Raw genomic sequence first — 19,210 nt, forward strand, 5'->3', positions numbered from 1 at the left:
GAGTTGGAATCATCAAAAGACAGGGTTGAAATCTTCCCCTTCTCTGCTCCCCACATTTACTAGCTCTGGGATTCTGGGCAAGTGACTTTGGTCACTCTATCTGCTCAGCTACAGAATAAAATAGGGAAGTGGTAAGGATCCAATCAGATATTAGATGTAAGGAATTTTGTAAAGTCTTAAAAGACTATATAAATATGGGCCTTTAAAGTTGTAGTTTTTATTATTCTAGTTCTCTAAAATTCGGCAACTTGTGAAAAGTTTCAGGAAATCAGATTCATAAAGCAATAATGACAACACATTTCCCATCCATTAGGGACTAGTAAGTTACTTACATACGGCTTTTAAAAATGAATCCTAGACACACAAATACTATTGTTTATCACTTTAAATTTAAGTATGCCATCAGATTCTTCCAAAGAATGAGCCTAGAACTCCTGAATTTCAGAACAAGAACTTTCTTTTAGAGATCGCCTAGTCTAACTTCTTTACTTTGCACATAAGGAAACACAGAGCCTAAATACTTTCCCCCAAAGTAGGAAAGATAGAACTAGACTCCCAGATCTCTTGCCTTCCAAGCAAGTTCAAGTTCTACTTCTTCATGATAGACTTGAAAAATGTTGGTAGTGACTGTGTTGGATATGATGGAGAAATAAACTAATTGGTAATATACCACTGCTACTGTTTTACCATGGTCAGTCAGTATGGAAAGAGTTCTATAATAAGAAAGCAGAAGGGATATGACCAATTATCAGGTTAATTCTATAAGTGAAGATTACCAATATGGAGATAGACCATACAGATATTAGACCATATTAGACCCCATTAGGAAGATTTTTTCCCTCAGATTATTGGGGCGATGGTTTCAAATATCCATTCCATTTCGTCTGTGTAGACATAGGCAGTGAATTAGCATTTCCCTTTGCTCCTGAACCAATTTAGAGCGCAACTGGCAGGTTTTGATTAAGAATGTCGGCCTCCATCCCCAAGTGGTAATTTTCTTTGTAGTTGAGAGATTGTCCTTCATTCCGTGTGTAGGAAAGTCAGAGAAATCTCTGTGGTAATGTTTTTTTCCTGCTAGAACAATTGAAAATAAATTATATTTGATTTACCTTCTGACAGACATTATGGGATACCTGTGGTTTTGCAAGTAGATGCCTATAATTGCAGAAGTGGAAGTGACTTCTCATAGGCCTAGGGTCTCAAAGCTAGGAAGCTGTGAACATAGAAGAATAATACAATCTGTGAGTGGTGGATTTCTTCCTCTGATGGTCACTCTCCTCCTACTTATCTTCTTAATCGTATCAGTCAGCATAGAAAGAGGTGATGAGTTAGAGGTAAATATGTTAGCCTGAGAGTCATGAAAATGCTTGCTAACTATCTGACCTTGGGGAAGTCACCTATTCTCCTTGGACCTTAGTTTTCTCATTCACAAAAATAAGGGGTTCAATTGATCCAAATGTTTTAAAAGATCAAATGACCTAAATCCTTTCTATGTTGAAAATTTCATAATTGTCTATTTCAATCTGCTTTAAAAAAAAAAACTCTTACCTTCCATATTAGAATCAATACTAAGTTATTGGTTTCAAGGCAGAAGAACAGTAAGGGCTAGGCAGTTGGGGTTAAGTGACTTGCCCAGGGTAAAACAGCTAGGAAGTGTCTGAAGTCAACCAACCTGCTTTTTAAAAAGATACTTGCTGATAGACTACAGAAAAGAAGTATAGCTGAGAGACTTAGGAGATAAGATTCTTTCATTAGAGAGCATGTGTGATGTAGCAGAGTCAGAAATAATAATAATAATAATAACAATGACAATAATATATGTCCTCTCTATTTTGTAGGTTGGTTGGTTTAGTCATTTTGAGTTATAGGCTGAGTCACTGTGGGATAAGGAGGAGTGAGAGGTGGGGAGTGAAAGTAAGGTTGTATGTTAGTACATTAGAAGCACTTATTTTCTTTTTATTAACTTGAAAACATTTTAATATTTAGTTTTATTAATGTTATTTTTATCATCACAATCACTTTCTAATAGTCCCTTCTACCCCCTTCTAGTAGAGTACTTATTTGTAGCAAATAAATATTATTGTCGTTGTTGAGTTATTTCAGTCACGTCTAATTCGTCATGACCTCATTTGAAGTTTTCTTAGCAAAGACACGGGGGTGGTTTGCCATTTCCTTCTCCAGCTCCTTTGACAAATGAAGAAACTGAGGCAAATAGGGTTAAGTGGCTTGCCCAGGGTCACATAGCTAATAAGTGTCTGAAGTCCAAGGTGAACTCAGAAAGTCAAGTCTTCCTGACTTTCAGGCCCTGTGATCTATCCACTGCAGCACTTAGCTGCTCCAACAAATAAAGTCAGGCCAAACAAATCAATTCACTGGCTGTGTCTGCAAATGTATGCCTTGTTCTTATCTGTAGTTACTCTCTTTCTGCCAAGAGGTAAGACATAAATTTCCCTAATAGTTTTCTAAAGTCTCTAAAGTTACTTTCCATCTACTATGTACTTATCTTGTATGTTCAGGACCATATGTGCTCTCTCCCTCATTACAATGTAAACTCCCTGAGAGAAGATACTGTTTCTGCCTTTTCTTTGCATTCCTTGTGCTTCATATTCCACTCTGTCTGCCACTTGGTAAATACCTAATAAATGCTTATAAATTGACCAACTGACTTATTATTATTTCAAAGACTATATGATATAGATAAAGAGTCAGCAGACCTGCATTCAAGTCTTGACTCTGTGGCTTACTATGTTACTTTGTGGAAAAGGCACTTCGAATATACTAACAGTCTATTGGTAGAGTGATGATTTGGCCCAACAATTCAGGAAAATAATTTGGAATGCTTTTAGAAATGTCACTAAACTGAAAATACTCTTGGGTCTAATGATCCCACCACAAATGGGCATGTGTCCCTCAAGGAGTTCAAGGCATAGGACAAGGTCCTATATACAAATGCACATATAAATTATTTCAATAACAAAAACAAACAAAAAACCTGGAAATGAAAGGTCCTTACTCTTGAAGGAATGATTGAAAAATTTGTGATATATGGATATAATTGAATACTATTATACCATAAGACATGATGACAAAGAATTCAGAGAAACTTGGGAAAATTAGAGTGACCTCATATGTAATCAAGAGAATAATTTACACAAAGACCACAATACTAAGAAAAACAACAAAAATGCATCAGAACTGTGATCAGTCCAGTGACCAGTCTTGACTTCAGAGCCTAGTATTGAAATGTACTTTTCTCTTCCTATAGAGAGGTGGTAAACTATGGGTACAGAATGAGACATGAGTGATCATACACTTCCAATATTTTGTTTAACTATATTCCTTCATTACAAAGGTGTGGGGGTGGGAACTAGAAGTGAAGGAGTCGTCAGGAAATGACATCATCAATAAAACATTTCTTTATTTAAAAAATGTTACAGGGATTTAAAGAAAAATGAATACAAAATACTTTGTAACCATAAAGTGCTAAATAAATGTAAATAATTATTCTACAATGTATCCTGTCAGGTAAAAAATTATCCAGTCAGATAAGTATTACTTTGTCATTACAATTTGGACCCCACTCTTCCATTTCTGAAATATGGAAATAGACAAATTTAAAAAAAAAGGAAATTCCCTAGAGGAAGGAATATTGTGGCCTCAGGAAGATGTGGGTTCACATCCTGCCTCTGACACAGATTAGTTGTGTGACCCTGACCATGTTACTAAACCTTAATGTTCTAAACAAGTAAAAAGCGATAGAGTACGTTATGATCAATGACAGTAAAAGTTCTTTGATGAGAGTTCCAAGCACAGATATATAGGTAGAAAAAAATTTTTTTTGGTTTTTCAAAGAAAGTATCCCTAGAGGGAGAGAAAAAAAGGAATAATTTTAAAGGAATTTCACTCATTAGTAACTTTCTAACTTGTCACTTTCCAAATTATCAACTTTTATAACGAGGGGTGGTGCCTAGAGTATGTTATCACTGAAACAAACCCCTTGTTTGCTGCCAGACAATCACCAGAAATTATTCAGTGTCAGTCTGTAAACAGCATGTGAGGTTAGATGTAGAAAATGTCAGGAAACATTGATTTAGAACAGGAAAAGACCTAAAAAGTCATCTACCTCATCGTTTTATAAATGAGAACAGAGTGGGGTTTGGGATTACACAGAACAGAGTGATTTGCACAAAGGTCATCTACTTAGTAAGTGAAGGAGGTAGGATTTGATGCTGTGTCTTTTGTCTCCAAATTCAGCAATCTTTCCAGGTAACTCTGGAGGGAAGGCTAATCAAATGACTATATGTGAACTCATTGTTGGCACATGGACTTGGGAAAATGTAAATTCAGAGACTGCTCCTGCAATCTATCCTTAGCTATACCTCCTTTACATGAGCAAATCAGTAACCTCTCTCATATGAGAGAAAGGTCCTCTGAACCCTTAACTTTGGCAGGGGGAAAGAACCCGTTCCGTTATGTGACTATGAAACTTCCTGAAGCCACAGAAGTATAAACTTCTGAATTGTTAGCTTAAAACAATATAGCATCTTTATGGTTTGAATTATCTTCTTTAATTCTCATAGCAGTCTGGAATCTACTTTATGGATCAGAAAACCTGATGCTGAAACTAGGTTGGAATCTGAACTCAGTTCTTTTCTCCAAGTCATCAGTCAAAATGTATTTATTAAATACTCACCTCATTACATCACACCATTTTGAGTATTTTATTTATGTCTACATTTCCCCTGGAATATTCAAGAATCTACATAGGTACTCTAAATTTCTCCATTTAGTGTTCTAATGGATTGCAAAGTTACAGTAGCCTTTTGTTTTTGACGATCATCTCTCTCTGTTTGCCTGAATTCGACTACCAGGTTATAGGTTTAAAATGACATTTCTGGGGCCACCATGGGCAGAGGAATTAATTTATCATTCAATGGCCAACTTGCTCTCAGATAACTGTCACTGGGGGGGCATCAGGAACAGAATAATACAAGATTCAATGTCAGTCTAAAACAATATTATAAAGAACAATTTGTGTGATCCTGTAACACACAGACTTGCACGCGCACACACGCACGCGCACGCACACACACACACACACACACACACACACATTATTAAGAATGGTAAGGGAAGGAGGGAACTAGGTGGCTCAGTGGATTGAGAGCCAGGCCTAGAGACTGGAAGTCCTAAGTTCAAACCTGGCCTCAGATATTTCTTAGCTATATGATCCTGAGCAAGTCACTTAACTGCTATTGCCTAGCCCTTACCACTCTTCTGACTGCACAGTATTAATTCTAATTCAGGAAGGTAAGGATTTAAAAAAAAAAAAAAAGAATGGTGAGGGAAACTGGGAGAAAAAATGTGTTATGGGTAATTGGTTCAGTATTAAATTTCATTTACTGTCAAATTCTTTCTGAAGGAAGGTTGTTTTATTTTCCCAGACTGATGAGATTATCTTTTACAAAAAAAAAAATTCTAAAATTCATGCTTCGGTTACTATATTCGTTGAATTAACACTATAACTTATTAGGTAAATAACACATATTGAAGAAAAAATTCTAAATATGGTAATAAGCCTTAATAGCTTCCAAGGACCTATTGATGTATAGTTTTAATATATCTGTTTAAAATGGCTGAAATGTGATTTACATGGCATAAAGCTAAGGGAAGAGCTATTGCATCTTTGAGTAAATGGTGAGTACACAATACAACTTAGTTATCTTATTTCACCAGATTCAGCCCATCGAGGTTCACTCCCATGCAGATTCTTGGAAAGTTCTTTAGGGTACGGTATTTTAATATTAAAAACCATTCTGACACATGAAAATCAAGGTGGAAAATATGTCGAGGACATTTATATTTTAACTCCTAAGATTAAATTCAGAGGTTCTATGTTTACTTTCTAGCCAAGAAATGTAAAGTGTGAACAGAGTCTGTTGTTCTTGCCACTTGGAATGTTGGATTTACTCTTTTCATTGACTCAGAAGGGATTTTCACATTAACTTCAATTTGCACGGACCCTTCCACATGTTCCCCTGTGTGACCACACCATGGAGACCTTTGAACGCTATATAGCTACTTCATCAGCTTCCATTTTTGAATAGCTTAGCTTTAGTAAGTAGAGAAGAAAAAAAAGCAATAAGGTTCAGATCTGAAAGTTTGTTCAGTTAAGATTTTGCAAATAGGTGATGCTATTTAGGAGAAGGACAGACCAGAGGTTGTTGTAGGTGGCTGTGCATACTTAGTTTAGGAAGTATTTAAAATATATATATATTTAAACAATTCAATGAAAAATTTAGACCACTTTCAATTAGATATATGTGACTGATCTTTACTCCATTTCTTAATTAAGGAAACGCACTAGGTTCTCCTTTGCACAGCTTTCCATCAGCACCTTTTTAATATTGATCACTGTAAGAATGAGGTATAGCCATCATTCAAATTAACATCCAAATACTGCTTATGCCATGATTCTTTTTAAACAGCATTAAGATTTTCATAAAATACCTTAGGTTTTAATAGCTAGCTAGTGAGAGGAATAATTTTTGTATGCGTGGGTTGAAACTTAAACTGTTTGTAAATGAGGGAAGATTTATATTCAACATTTACACTCTTATTGAAAGAATTCATATCCCCCAGTGGAGGAGGACAAATGGGAGAGCTTTCTTCCAGAGGAGGGTAGATTGCTGGGTCCAGTAGAACCAAGAATGAAGAATTAAGACTAGTTAACAACTCCTATATAATGGAAGACTGCATGGTAAATTTATTTGTATCTATATGAAAAGAAAAAGGCCCTTTTCAGCATTCATTGCTGCTAAGCCTTAAACAGGTGTAGAAGTGATTGATTTTATTAGTTATTGTTATTTACTTGACTTTTTCTAGTCAAGTTTCCTAGTTATCACATTCCAGAACTTTCATTTGAGATACCACAACCTATCAAGCAGATGATGAGGGGAGAACATTTTCCCAGATACTCAACCAGAATTTTCTTTTGTTTTCAATTTCTTGAGATCAGGGACCATTCATTGATCATATCTGCATCAGTCACTCACAGTAACTAACATGGTGTCTTGCACATAGTAGGCACCCAGCAAAGTGCTGAATTAAAAATAGCTACATTTTCTTTTACACAATAGGAGACACTGTAATTAATTGAAATAATCAAATTAACTCTTTGAGAATGAAAAACCAAGTAACTCAGTAGAAGTCAAGTAAAAAAACCCCAAAAGTAATGTCTATTCAGTGACAATCTGATGTTTATAGAAGGCATCCAAACCTTGAGATTTTGAGGGACAAAATTATGAAAAAAGGATTTAGCAATGCAGCTAATGCTTGTCAGTTGAATCCAAACTTACAAAAGTCCTAAGTATTTGTGCTTTCTAAAATGAAAAAGCAGATTTTCACTTTTAAACATCAGAGATGTTTGAAATGTCAAGATTTTATAACAACCCTAGAAATAGCACCCACTGTGTGAGATACATTTTTCCCTTTTGATGTGATAAATGCCTCTTTCTTTTTTGTGTCTAATCTGTGCCAAGAATCCAAATTGAAATAGAAAAATTCCAGTCAAATATCCAGATCGTTTCTAGATATTAAGCCAATTACCTAATATTTATAAGTAGCTAGATAGCTGTTTTGAATTTTTCTTATTTCACCTAAAGATTTGGTATCAGGTATCTGCATCTAGTTTGCAGAATAAAATGACAGAATCCAAATATATTTTTTCTTTCTAAAATAGGGACTTGTCCAATTTGAAAAAGGAGGGCTATCCATCTCCTATTCCTTAGCAGAAAAAGGGTGGTATAAGTCAACTTTTGAAGGAAATAAAGACTATTGAACCATTCCTGTGTCCTTTAACCATTTTTTTTCCTTTTCAGGAAAATGATGTAAGTGAAATGTAGCACCAATAGACAAAATCAGAAAAGATTGCTTTAAAAAAAAATGAGGATTTATAATCTACCAGGAAAACTTGTGTGTGTCAATTGGCTTAGGTAAGTTTCAGCAGCCAGGCATGACAAATGTCCAACTAAAATAAAACACTGGCTGGGTATCAAATGTTTACTTCCTACTAAAACTAAATTGGAATAAAAAATGGGGAAATTCCCCCTTTCTTCTAAATAACAAAGAATATAGTCATCAGCATTCTTTAAGAATTTCAACAGTGGTTTAGTTATTATTCTCTTGATACATTATTTGGATGAATAGTATCAAAATCAAAATGAATTTCATTTCAACAAGCCCATGTTTGATTTGACTAGAATCAACATCAAATATATTAAATTCTATAAATATCAAACACCAGTAGAGCATCATTGAAGTAAGGGGGTGAACAGATGATGGAGGAGCTGTAAAGAGTTCAAATAGGATTCTGACTTGCTTGTGTCTAATGGACCTTACTATGTTTTGATTTGGAAAGTGTTCAGTTTTGTTTATTCGATGTATTGCCACTTCAACTCAAAACTGGTGACCATGATATTTCATTTTCTCACAAATATTTGGCTTCAATCTAATAAAAAAAATAGTTCCTTGGGCCTATAAGACTTTCTTTTATAATCTGAAACAAATCCTCTCATTTTTTTTTAATCAAACAAAACCATGTTACACAGAGTTGTCCAACTATTTACAAAGCATCCAATTAAATCCTACTTAATTCACTCCTACTCTGAAAATTCCATATAACTAGTGTGCAAGCTACTGATTACAGAAGATATCTAACATTCACATTGCCTTGATAATAATGTCTAGTCTGGAGAAATGTACTACCCCAAAGAAGAAAAAAAAGAGAGAAAGAAATGGAAAAAAAAAGACCCTTCAAATAAATGTGAAGGATTGAAGAAATAAGGCCAAAGAATCACAGTACGAGACAGGTAAATCTACTTTAATGTTCACATGTAAAAGTTACACATCACAAGAGACTTAACAGTTCCTTAACTGTAACTAACACAGTTGTAGTGAAAATCATTTTATATAAAAAATAATCTAGATGCGGCCATCAGATTTTTTTTTTTCTTTTTGGTCTACTTAAGTTAATGTTTGAAATTTGACTTACAACATATCCCTGCTTGAAGGATTTGCCATTATGCTGTTTTCCCCAGTCATCTATCATTATTCTTTGGAGAAAGGAAACAGTAACTGTTTATTAGTAGGAGTTTGTCCTTTGGTTGCAAGCAGAGAACATTTTTTTTGTTTGTTTCTATAATTTATTATTCTGTACAGACATGTAAGTTTGTGATTATTAAGCTTCAGTGTAAAATAAAATTTGGTGAGTAAATTTCTTTTCATTTTGATGCAACAACAGATTTCTTACACTCTAAAAGATCCAAGCATTTACCCACCCAATATGCAAAAAAGTATTTAGAATCCACTTTCTATATCTTTAAAAGAAAAACAAACAAAAGCCGGCATACTCCTTCTAAATGCTTTTCTTACATAATACACTAAAAAGCCCTATACCTCAACTGACAGCGTATTTTCAGAATGTATGGTACAAATACAAGGTTTTCCATCTATATTAAAGAAAACACATTTTGTATGGACTCAGAACAAGTTTATTTGTGATTAAACATCTCATGCAGTCATGCAGGACCACTAGCTATAACTGTAACTTCCGAGTCTAAGACATTGGGCAAAACAAAAACAAATTAAAAGCCAAACCAAACAAAAAAGACATTCCAGATATTTTCATATTGTCAGCTCTGTGACTGAGCTGAAAAATAATTTTCCAAAAGAAATATTCCCACAGATTAAGAAAACACACACTTATAATATTTACAAAAAATATTTAATTAAAAATATTTTATAATTACAGTAGTCTATTAAAGCATATACTTTTCTCACACTTATAGAACATCTCTATATATACACAGTATGAAATGTCACTCAGTTATCTATACAATATGTAACATTCTCACAGGGAGAAGAAAGTTCCCTGGCCCCAATATAATCATCTATTTTAAACAATAGATGTCAAAAATATCTACAATGCTCTGGTAGATTAGTAAAGCTTCAAAAAAAAATTTCAGCTCCTTGGTCACAAAGTATACTGCTAAAGTTTGATTTACTCTTCATCTTCTAGTCATCAGTCCAGTCACACTTTCTGCTTAAAAGTTTAACCCCACCTCCAAAAAACACAGAAATGTACAATTCACAGCTGCTATAAATGAAGAGACAAAACAGATATCATGTTTAAATGCTTATGAACGTGCAAAAAAGGGTGAGAGTTTTTGTTTTCTCTTGGAATGACAATGAAAAGGATTCTAGGGTTTGCTGATTTTCTTTTTCCTTTCCTCTGATGGCTGATTTTTTTTTTTCCTTTTTCCCCCCCTCTCAAATTTGTCTCTCTCTGTGCTCCTCTGGCTCTGCCTGCTGCACACCTGTGGAAGAGGAATGAATAGAGGGGGTGTGTGAACCATTCTGCTCCAGACTAACTGGCGCCACCAACAAAACACAAGACATGCTTGATCAACAACCCAAAACAAACCAGGTCAAACAACAACCACAGCTCCCAGGCTAGGCCAAACAGAGGAATACACAGCTGCAAGCCCCTGCTAGAAGTATTGGAGAGGGGGAAATCCTCCCTAGAGCCCCTTTCCCAATAACCCATTTCCTTCTTCTACTATCCAAGTATTTGGTAAAGGAAACCGGAACAGTACCTCTCTTTAAAAAAAAAAAAAAAAAACAAGGAGAAACCTGCCTGACAGACAGGCAGTGAGACACTCCAGAAAGATGAAGAGCTGCAGATCTCGCCTCCATTTAAAGTGAGCCCTAAGTTACTAAAGGAGGACAAGAACTGACTTAACTTGTTAACTGGGTTGGAGGGAGGGGTGCAGGGGAATTGAGTCACAGAGAGTTTGCACAGCTCTGGTGAAATGCTTCGTGAACTCGAGGGGATGAGAGCGGTGGGAGAGGAGATGCTGGATAAAGAAGGTTTATTGGGCACCTGAAGAGAAAGGCAAATGACCACTCACCTTAAGAGTGCAGTTCAGCGGCACAAAATACTGTCCCCTTGTTTGTTAACAGCACCAGCCTGAAATAGTAACAAAAATGTAAAGGAAAGGGGGCGAAAAGTTATGAGTGAATAATGACTAGGTTTTGTTCTGTGGCTATATAGCATTCGCGCAGACACACACACACACACACACACACACACACACACACACACACACACACACACAGGGACAGCACTATTCTCTGACAAGCAAGACCAGGAGAGGCTGAACAAGACCCATCAGACAGATAGGTTGGACTGGACAGCAGATTGCGTGGCCGGGCCGCCTCTCTATGTTCAAGGTACACACCACAGCAGGCGATTGCCAATGAAGAATGAATGGGTGGGTAAGATCGGGGGAACCGAGCTCCCCGATTACAAGAGAGGGATGAAGAAGCTGTCATTCTTTCCTGGACACAGTCCAGCAACCCACCGCACTACAACCCTGATTGCAAGTGAGGGAAGGAAAAGCCCCTTCTAGTCCCTGCTTCTACTCTCTGGATTCGCTGGCCGGTCCTGATCTTCCTTAAGAGCAGTCTCCCTCTTCCTTCCCTCGGAGGACTGCCCTGGGTGGATCTCCAAGGAGACTCGTACTAGCCAGCTAGCCATACGCCCCCAGCTTGGCAGAGCTCAACAAGCCCTGGAGAGCTCGCTATACCCTTGTTTCCTGGAACCCGAGTCTACTCCACCTTAGCACAGGTCCCTCTTAGGCTCCCTAGCACTGTGTGCCCTGTTCTGTCTGTCTGCCCGTTTGCTCCTGTGCACATTCCATTCCCCCCTCACCCTCCGTCTTTACCCATCCTTGGCTCTAGCGGCGCCCTCTTACCGGGTCGGTGTTGAGGGCTGTGAGCGGGGTTCGGGGAGGTCCGGCGGGACAGCTCCCGGAGGAGGGGTGATGCAGCGGCGGCGGTGGCGGCGGCTGCTGCCTCAGCAGAGCCGGGTGCGTCTCCAGCGCCAGCTGCAGGTCCAGGATGTAGTCGATAACGTGCTGCAGGATCTCCACTTTGCTGACTTTCTTGTTGGGCGGGATGGTGGGCACCAGTTTCTTGAGGCGGCTGTAACAGTCATTCATATCGCACTGCAGGCACAGGGACGGCTCCTCCGCCGCTGCCTCTGCCGCTTTGCAGCGCGCTGCAGCCGCCGCGGCCACGGCCGCCGCCGAGCCGCCCAGGCTGTGGCTGTGCTCCGCCAGGCAGCGCAGCGCCAGCTCCCCGCCGCAGCCCGACGGTGCCTTCCGGCCCGAGGGGCGGACCGGACTCACTGCTTTCATGGTGCGCGCCCTTCTGCGAGCAGATCCCGGCCTCGGCCACGAAGAGGAGACCCGGGAGGGCAAAGGAGAGGGCAAAAAGAACACCCCCCGCCTGACCGCCGCCACCCCCAGCCTGCGCTCGCTTTCTGTCCCTGTTCCTGTCCTGTCCCTCCCCTCAGCTTCCCTCAATCCAGGCTTAAGACACACGGGAGGATAGCTTCTAGTCGTATGGCAACACAATTGACAGCGAGAGACGCCAGTCCCTAGAAGAGAGCTCCGGGTTTGGCAAAGGAATTTCTGTTCAGCGGAGTACCACTGGACCGTGCGAATAAAAATAAATTTTAAAAAAAGAAGAAAAGAAAAGAAGCTAACATATGCATGAAAAAGAAACCAACCCACCCCCGTTCCTTATTCCCTCCCTTCTGAGCTCTGAATAAAAGCCCCCGCTGCTGCTGCTGCTGCTGCTGCTGCTGCTGTTGCTGCTGCTGCTGCAGCTGTCTCCTCTCCGCCTTCTCGCAGCTCTCCCTCGCTCGCGCTCTTGCTCCCTCTCCCTGAAACACTCTTTACTCCCTCTCTCCTGAACACTGTCTCGCCTCCACTATGCTCTCGCCCCAGCCTCCAGCGTAGCTTTATTTATAGAGAATAAGGGCCAGGGGGCGGGGCCCACGCGCCGGCCCAGGGAGAGGAGCGCAAGCCAAAGAAGGGGGCGCTAGGGGCGGGAGGGAGTGGAAAGGGTTGGTGGGGTTTAGGGTGGCGTTGGTGGGAAGGAGGGGGGAAAGGGAATGAAGGGGATGGGCGGGAGGTCCACGGCTACCAACCAATCAGGCGGACGGTGGCTCCTCAGGGAATGACGATAGGGCCAATGGGAAGGATGCTCCATTCCGTCAACGCTGTGGGTCTGGGCTCAAAGAACGAGAGAAGGTGGGCAAGGCTGGTGCGTGCCCAAGGGAGGAGGAGGAGAAAGAGAGAGAGAGACAGAGAAAGAGAGAGACAGACACACACACACACACACAGAGACAGAGACACTGAAAGCGAGAGCGAGAGCGAGAGCAAGCGAGAGAAAAGAAGTTCTTACGAAGAACTGCGGGAATGTGTGGCTAGAATACACTCTGTGCCTGTGGACTGTACCAGAGGAGCTCTGTGTTCTCGTATTCAGCCATCCCCATCACTAGCCTCGCATTAGCTTAATATAATTAAAAGGGGGGGGGGGGGGACGCGCTGAGAGACCCTCCACCGCTGATCCATTCAGTCTCTGCCTCGGTGGCTAGAGCACCTTAAAGACAGATCGCGTTTTCTTTCGTGCATGCACATTTATGTATTGTACTCTTTCATTCTTTCATTATCAGGAGCAAAGCCTTTTTCACAAGTCCAGAAATATAATCTGAGTGAAGAACCTTTACATTAAAAAAAGAAAAATTTTAAATGAATGCTGGATACAAGTCCCAGGAAAGGAGACTTAAATAACAAAAATCTTGTTGTGGGTTTTCATGGAATTTTTTTTCTGCTCCAGACCAAAATGAACGCAAAAGTAGGCTCAAGAAAAACAATTGCTTTGAGCATTAAATTAGAGCACGTAACTATTAAAAATTCATGGAGATGGAGTATTTAAAATTCCACCATGACATATAATATTAATCCATTTTATGTAAAATTCATATCTGTAAGTTAATTTAGCCCATTAACGCACCACTTCACGTATTAGTCAATGTACCATGTTTTAAATATGACGCTGAAAATGTCCAATTCCTGTTCTTTGCAACAGCACATTAAAATTAACACTTACAGTCCCCTGAGTCTTGCTTGCGTCCCTATTCTGGCAAAACCAGAATTGCAGCCTGTTAATTCACGGAGTTTTTGTGTTACATTTCTAAAGACCAGTCTTTCTGCAAGGGTTGGAAGCATCAGGGGTTTGCTGAACTTTAGGGGCAGCTCCCCCCACCTTTTTTTTAACGTTACAAGCCCTCCCCAAACAAAATAAAACAACACCGGGAAAAGGAATGAAGAGTCAAAATTCAACAGGGAAATGAATCAAAGGATCACAGAATTAGTCAGAGGAGATCTTAGAGGTCAAACACCTTGACCCTGCTGAGCCTCCTTCCTCACTCTCCTAGCTAAATGAAACCCTATAGGGCACCACATTAATTTGCTAAAGAATTAAAATTATGTGGGTCGATTCTTCCTTTTACATAGATGAGAGAGAAACACAGATGGTACCTTTTCACTTACCACCTCTTTTTGCCCACTAACTAGGGTGAAAGTCTTCCAAGGCAGATAGTATATCTGTGCCCACTTGTGGATATTATGACTAGTTAATAGATATTTCCCTAGCATACACTCCTTACTCCTGATGAAATGAATATCTGTACAAGGACTGTGATTCCTCCATTCCCCTCAAGTGTAAAGATAAAGATTTATAATTCTTATCCAATATAGAATATACGAATAAAAAAAGACTGACTTTTACATATATACATATACACTTCTAGACTGAGGCGAGAGTTACTATGCAGCTGCAAACTTATTAATTAGAAAATAGATACAAAATTACTTTATGGGTGATGCTTCATATATGTGTAAACATATATTTGTGTGTATCTGTGTGTCCATGTGTATATATGGGAACTTATGTTCTCTATATTTCTCTACACAATAGATAACCACAATCACAGAAATTATCCTAATTTTAGTTAGAAATTTTCAGGGAAAAAATAAGTGTAGGGGATTATCTTGTAGCTAATCACTGGAATACAAATATCATTGCTCCTAGTTTTGCCTTTATTTACACTTTGTTTTGTGTTTATAGTTATTTTTATCTGATAAAACTTAAAATTATTTTATGAAGTTTCATAGAAATTAATGACCTAATTTGAGAAATCTGTTATGTTAATTTCCACACAAATATTCTTTTTTAAATGGGTTATAATAAATGCAGAAGTTCTTAGAAGTCAACATCTTCAAAATTTTCCTCAACCTTACTGAATAAACAAATGAAAAAAAAATTCTTTAAGGGCTTTAAATGTCTGCAGTGCAATGCTAATAAAAAAGTAGGGGTGGTTCCTTTTTTTAAAAATAGAAATTCAAACTTTAAATCTGTGTCAAAAATAAATAAATAAATACATGTATTAAACTTTGTTAAATTCTAGAAATCCACAGAAAGAGTTTGACAAGTACGGACTTGACATTTATTAAACACCTACTGTATTCCAGGCATATTGTGTTTTACAACTATTATTTCATTTGAACACCAAAACAATCCTTAGAGGGCAGAACCATCATAACTCCTTTTTACAAACAAGAAAACTAAAGGAGGAAGAGGTTAAGTGACTTGCTCAGGGTCACTCTGCTAGAAAGTGAGACTGGATTTGAATTCATCTTTCTCAACTCCAGGCCCAGTACTCTATCCACTGTGCATTTAGCTGCCTCTTTGACAGTGGTTATGTGGGAGTTAATTACAAGCTCAAGAATACCAAGGCACCATTCTTGTGGCCCTCCGCCTTGTACTTGTGAGGTAAGTAGAAGTAGATACTATGGTCCTGGTTTTTAGGGCATAAGGAAAGAAAGAAAAATAAATTATGATTATTCTTTAAGAGTCTCCAATTCATTCCATATAAGGGCTCCCAGTTAACTTCAATAGACACCCAAGCTGTAACATTTGTTGAAGAATTGCTTGGTTGAAGGTACTTAGAGTTAGAGGGTCATTCAAATATAGAGAGGTCAATCTGCTTTGTTATAGTTTTATATGACAGAAAACCACTAAGGACTATATTGGCAGTGATGGCTAGAAATCTGGAATGTCTGCAGTGTTCTCTTTTTTATTTCATATGCAATAGATGATATGTATGAATGGATAGGTATGATAGATTCCTAAAAATGACCTGGATAGAAATCCAGGATGAAATTATTTTTAGGAGAATTACTTGGCTGCCCTACTAACTGAAGTAATGTTTCCATATCTCCTCCAGACAAAGATGTCTGTGGAGACTCTCTCTGGATGCATTCTAGATGCTAATCAGACCATTGCAGAATTGAAACACCCAGTCTATTAAGATTCACAATTACCCTGTGTTTACATGAAGCAAGCGTATCCAAGCATATTGTTGTTCAGCCCAATTCTTCTTCTTTCTTTCTTTCTTTTTTTTTTTTTTTTTTGGCCTCCATATCACTAGTCTACATGGACTGCTATGAAACAGAGGGTGGGTTCAGAGTCAGAGGGAATAGTACACTCAGTGTCCAAGTCTATCTTCCTATTAAGTAAATGTGTTATTTAAGGGGGCACATTCATTTCCAGGCTACCAGGTAACCATTCTGAATAATGCAGCAGTGATGGATGTAATGGTCCCCTTGCTTCAAAGGAGTAAACTAGATTCTAGGGAGTTTCAGGCTCAGAGTAGCTTCTTGGATACAGAACTTGTTACTAGCATTTGTCCTATGCTCTGTTTGGTATTCAAAGCTCCTTAAACCTAACCTTTTCTTACTTTCCAGTCTTTTTATACCTTACTCTCTACCATGTAATCTTTGATGCAATGACACTGTCCTTTGGCTGCCCTTTGTCCTAGCTGTCCTTTGAACCAGACATTTCATCTTTCAGTTGAGGCATTCTCTTCAGCTTCTCCCCATGCCTTGAAAGCACTCCCTCCTCTGCTCCAATTAATGACCTCCTTGGATTCCTTTAAATCCTAACTAAAATCCATCCCACCTTCCCTAACCTCTCTTAATTTCAGTGCCTTCCCTCTGCTAATTATTTCCTATTTATCTTGTATATAGTTTCCTTTCTATAGATTTGTTTGCATGTTGTCTGCCAAGTTCCTTCAGTACAGGGACTATCATTTAAAATAAAAAAAAAATTTTTTGGTATCCTCAGTACTTAGCTTATCACAGTGCCTGGTACATAGTAAGCAATCAATAAATGTTGCATGTTGGGAAAAAGCTCCATGAAGTTGTGGGCTTCAAAAACTCATGATCAGAAGTGTTTTACAAGTTCTTCCCTTTGAATGGGAAATCAACAAACCTCTCAGTTTGAGAGAGTTCTAAAAACTGAGAAATGGGAAGCCAGAAATGAAGCAAGTAGATGTATCTCCCTTTAACCTCCTGGGAGTCTGAAATTGTTCCTCAGAGGCAACGTGTCGTAAAGAAAGAACTCTTGACATGGAGTTATCAGAGATCTAAATAGCCTTTTTGGTGGAGGCAAGCCATTTACTCTCTTAGCAAAGGACCAGTTATTTAATCTCTCTGAGCCTCAGTTCCCTTATCTGTAAAATGTAGCTGAGTGAAGTTAGCCACACAGAGATGTTGTGAGAATTGAGATATTATATGTAAGTAGTTTGGGAAACATCAAAGCCTTATTTAAAAAAAACATATGATTATATCAATAGATGTAGAAAAAGCCTTTGACAAAATATAGCTCTCCTTCCTATTAAAAGTCCTGGAAAGCATAGGCAAAAAGGGATATTTTCTTAAAATGATATGAAATATCTACCTAAAACCAGTAACAAGTATTATTTGTAATAGGAATAAGGTAGAAACTTCACCAGGAGTGAAACAAAGATGCACATTATCACCAATATTATTTAACAAAGTATTAGAAATGCTAGCAATAGCAATGAGAAGAAAAAGAAAAAGCAGAATCAGAATGGGCAAAGAGGCAATAAAATGATCTCTGTTTACAGATGACATGATCTCATATATGGAAAATCCTAGAGATTCAGCTAAAAAGTTAGTTGAAACTATTCATTTTAACAAAATAGCAGGATATAAAACAAACCCACATAAATTGTCAGTATTTTTATGTATTATTAAGAAAGGTTTTCAAAAAGAGATAGAAAAGATACTGCATTGAAATAACAACAGATAGAATAAAATACCTGGGAGCATACCTAACAAAAAAAACCCTAGGAACTACACATACATGATTATAAAACATTTTAACACAAATAAAGGCAGATCTAAATAACTGGAGAAATATTCCTTGTTCATAGAGGAACATAGCCAATATAATTAAAATGACAATCCTACCTGAACTAATCTTCTTCAATGCTCTCCTAATCAAATTACCAAAAATTATTTTCAGTTAGAAAAAATAATAACAAAATTTATTTGGAAGAATGAAAGATCAAGAACCTCAAAAGAATTAATGAATAAAATGTAAAGGAAGTAGGTCTAGCAGTACCAAATTTTAAATTATATTATAAAGCAGTATTTAACAAAATTATCTACTACTGGCTAAAAAATAGAATGGTAAATCAGTGAAACAGGACATACAACAGGAGTAAAACAGTACGGTAACCTTGTATTTGACAAAAGTATAGAAGCAGATTTTGGGGAAAGGAAAATACTATTTGGCAAAAATTGCTAGGACAATTGGAAAGTAGTTTGGCAGAAACTAGGTATAGACCAGTATCTTATACCATGCACTAAGATAAGATCAAAATAGAAACATGATCCAGACATAAAGAGATATCACAAGTTAATTAGAGTAGGGAATATATTACCCATCAGATATATGAATAAGAGAGAAATTTATGAACAAACAAGAGATGGAGAGTACGATGAGGTATAAAATAGATAATTTTGAGCACATTAAATTAAAAAGGTTTTGTATAATCAAAAAAAATTGTTGCCAAGATTAGAAGGAAAACAGAAAATCGGCAAAAAGTTTATAGACAGCTTCTTGAACTAAGGTCTCATATCTAAAACACATAGAGAATTCTGTCAAATCTATAAGAATAAGAGTCATCCCCAAATTGATAAATGGTCAAAATATACGAACTGACAATTTTCAAATGAAGAAATCAAAGCCACATATAGATATATGAAAAAATGCTCCAAATCACTACTGACTGGAGAAAAGCAAACCAAAACAATTGAGATATCATCTTTCACCTATCAGATTGGCTAAAAGGACAAAAGAACAAAATGAGAATGTTTAGCCACTCTTTTATTTGGTAAGTCTTCAAATATGTGAATATAATATT

General features: G+C 37.8%; 1 protein-coding gene across 1 annotated transcript; it reads right to left on the reverse strand.

Annotated features, from left to right (window-relative positions):
• Positions 1-9,528: 9,528 nt before the first annotated feature.
• ID4 (inhibitor of DNA binding 4, HLH protein) lies at positions 9,529-12,660 on the reverse strand. The gene is made up of 3 exons (XM_044658131.1): positions 11,817-12,660; positions 10,971-11,029; positions 9,529-10,376 (listed from the first exon to the last, which is right to left on the reverse strand). The coding sequence occupies exons 1-2, from the start codon at positions 12,258-12,260 to the stop codon at positions 10,985-10,987; spliced, it is 489 nt and encodes a 162-aa protein (XP_044514066.1). The 5' UTR covers positions 12,261-12,660; the 3' UTR covers positions 9,529-10,376; positions 10,971-10,984.
• Positions 12,661-19,210: the final 6,550 nt, after the last annotated feature.

The sequence above is a fragment of the Gracilinanus agilis genome, chromosome 1 (assembly GCF_016433145.1).
Source record: "Gracilinanus agilis isolate LMUSP501 chromosome 1, AgileGrace, whole genome shotgun sequence".
Lineage (NCBI taxonomy): Eukaryota > Metazoa > Chordata > Mammalia > Didelphimorphia > Didelphidae > Gracilinanus > Gracilinanus agilis.